The sequence below is a fragment of the Macrobrachium nipponense genome, chromosome 7 (genome assembly GCF_015104395.2).
Source record: "Macrobrachium nipponense isolate FS-2020 chromosome 7, ASM1510439v2, whole genome shotgun sequence".
Taxonomy (NCBI): domain Eukaryota; kingdom Metazoa; phylum Arthropoda; class Malacostraca; order Decapoda; family Palaemonidae; genus Macrobrachium; species Macrobrachium nipponense.
In genome coordinates this window covers 18,476,801-18,479,425 of record NC_061109.1, presented here as the reverse complement: position 1 = coordinate 18,479,425, position 2,625 = coordinate 18,476,801, and the positions used below count along the sequence as shown (strand labels likewise).

The 2,625-nt window shown below is 39.4% G+C and overlaps 1 protein-coding gene across 1 annotated transcript; it reads left to right on the top strand.

The window, feature by feature from the left end:
- The first annotated feature begins 712 nt into the window (after positions 1-712).
- Positions 713-1,544, top strand: LOC135217164 (uncharacterized). Its single transcript, XM_064252883.1, has one exon. It carries the CDS (start codon positions 1,026-1,028, stop codon positions 1,428-1,430), a length of 405 nt encoding a protein of 134 aa, XP_064108953.1. The 5' UTR covers positions 713-1,025; the 3' UTR covers positions 1,431-1,544.
- Positions 1,545-2,625: the final 1,081 nt, after the last annotated feature.

Below are 2,625 nucleotides of genomic sequence, written 5' to 3'. Positions count from 1 at the left end.
ACAATTCATTTTTATCTCGTAATTGTTTAATAACAACATGAACAACCTCAGTGAAATGGCGTACAAAAAGTTATTGTAAAAATGATTAGTCTATATTATGACATTATGCATCGAGTCTTCAAAAATTGACATACACTATTACAAGATAAATTGTAGGGGCTCTGGTCCCCCATGAACAAAATTTATCGTCTTCCATTCTCATCCTCGATTCCAGAATAGTAGATATACTGTAGCTGCGATCGAAACTTCCTAAACTTAGACCTACTTTATGATGTGTGCAAAATCAAACTTCTCTTTTAAAGTTTTACTTCATTTTTAGGTTTGCTTTTGAGATTGATTATAATCTTCAGAATTCATTTCCTTGCTTTTCTCCTATTACCTTCATTTCCATCTTTATTAGTCTAACCTTTCTTTCAAATGACGCTAGTATAGAAGGAATTGCAACCTACAATAATTACTGTTTCTCTTTTCCTACTTTTTCTTGAATCATGATGGTGTTTTAAAAGGTTATATATGGATATTGGAAGACCATAATTTAGGTAACAAAGAGCAGCCGTCTTCACCCTGGAGAAATTCAGTGACATTTACCTTAAATAAAATAACTGTGACTGTTTCTAAATGATAAAGAAACCCCATTTCTAATCTCAAGACATTTTTTTTTATTTCATTATTGCCAGCCAAAAAATCAAGTTCAATCTTTTTCACAGTAAACAGCCATTTTCATTACCGAAACGTTACCAACAATCGTAAATAAACTAATAAAATATTTCTCCTGCACACAGATTACCGTTGCTACTTTCATCACTCTCATCGGCTTTACTGCCAACACCGGCTATGGCGCCCCGCAAGAACAGGGATACAACTACCTCACCCCAACGACCCCTACCCCTCCCTCCTATAGCTACGGTTACACCGTAGACGAAGTTGACAACGAGAGGCAGCCGGTCAAATTTGGCCACCAGGAGAGCCGCAGCGGTCCTCAGACGACTGGGACGTACTACGTCCTCTTGCCCGACGGCCGAGTGATGACCGTCAATTATTACGCGGACGAGACGGGATTCCATCCGACTTATTCCTTCCACGGGCAGGCTGCTTATCAACAAGCTGCTGCTCCTGCAGCGCCTACGCAGCTCTACAGTCCTCCCAGCGGAGAACAAGCAGCTTTGGCAACACCCCAGCATCAGCAGCAGGTCGTTAGCCTACCTGCAGCTGCACAGGTAGTCTTAGTAAGACCAAGGCAGCAAGCCATCAGCCTACCTGCAGCTGCACAGGCAGTCTTAGCAGCACCAAGGCGACAGCAGCAGCAGGTCAGTCTACCTGCAGCTGCGCAGGTAGTACGAGCTAAGCCACAGTTGCAATACAGTCTTCCTGCAGCTGTCCAGGCAGTTCTGGCAGAACCGTCCCAGCTGTATCATACTCGCAGAGGATAGTGAATTCACTACCTTGGATCTGATCCCTCAGGACGCAATGAGATATTTGCACTCTTCACCCTTCTCTGACTTATAGTCCTATGATCAAACAATGTTCATTTTGATAGGCCTACGTTCGTGTCGTTTATTGTTATTTCATTTTGTTTTTTCTACTTTTTATACATATGAGTTGTTGTTTCTTTGTTGAATAAAAAAAATATCATGATGAATCGAAAGTATTATTCAGTCCCAGATTAGTAGGTGGAAAGTTGGTGTTATTTCAGTAAGAATGGAAGAATATTAGAGAGAAGCAAATGAAATAACGATTACTGTAAACTTCTAAAAAGCATATTCACTTCCTAGGATAAAATCCATTGGAAATTCTTAGGAACAAGAATTTCAGTAGCTTTGTTACAATGGTGTACCCTTGTATGTACTTACATTAGCAGCTGGTGGTGACTAAAATCTCTCTCTCTCTCTCTCTCTCTCTCTCTCTCTCTCTCTCTCTCTCTCTCTCTCTCTCTCTCTCTCTCTCATTTAAAAACTGATAAGACGTGTGGGTATACCTACTGGATAAGCCCTATACTTTCAAAATTATGAAACGATTTAAGGTTTTGTACCCGAATAGTGTTGTAAATTTACATTAACCGAGGAATATAGACTATACAAGAGAGAAAGTCTAGAAACAGCTGGTTTTCTGAACGTTCAGCCTATTTATCGTTACATAACGTAACCTGTGACCAAAATATAAACGTGAAGCAGTCACATATTACATCACAGAACTGTGATTGTACTGCAATGTGTTCGAATCCTCATGATTGATGAATAAAACGTGTTACATGATTTGCGAAACCAAAGACTGAAATCTTTGTTACAAAATAACGCATTTATACAAACGAAAATATACACACCTCAGGAGGAATCGAGCTACAAACCCCACCTTTGTTGAGTGACAACTGTTACATAGCATTCTCTCTCTCTCTCTCTCTCTCTCTCTCTCTCTCTCTCTCTCTCTCTCTCTCTCTCTCTCAGTGTGTGTGTGTGTGTGTGTGTAAAATGTAATTCAAGCTGACTTACCATAAGCGTTTTTTTTACAACGACTAATTTTAAAGAAGCACTCGTAACAAAACATTCGCATTGCAAAATCAAAAATGAATTTTGTTTAATTTTTGTAGCCGTTCACATTCTCTTTAATGCCACTTTATTTTCTTATCAT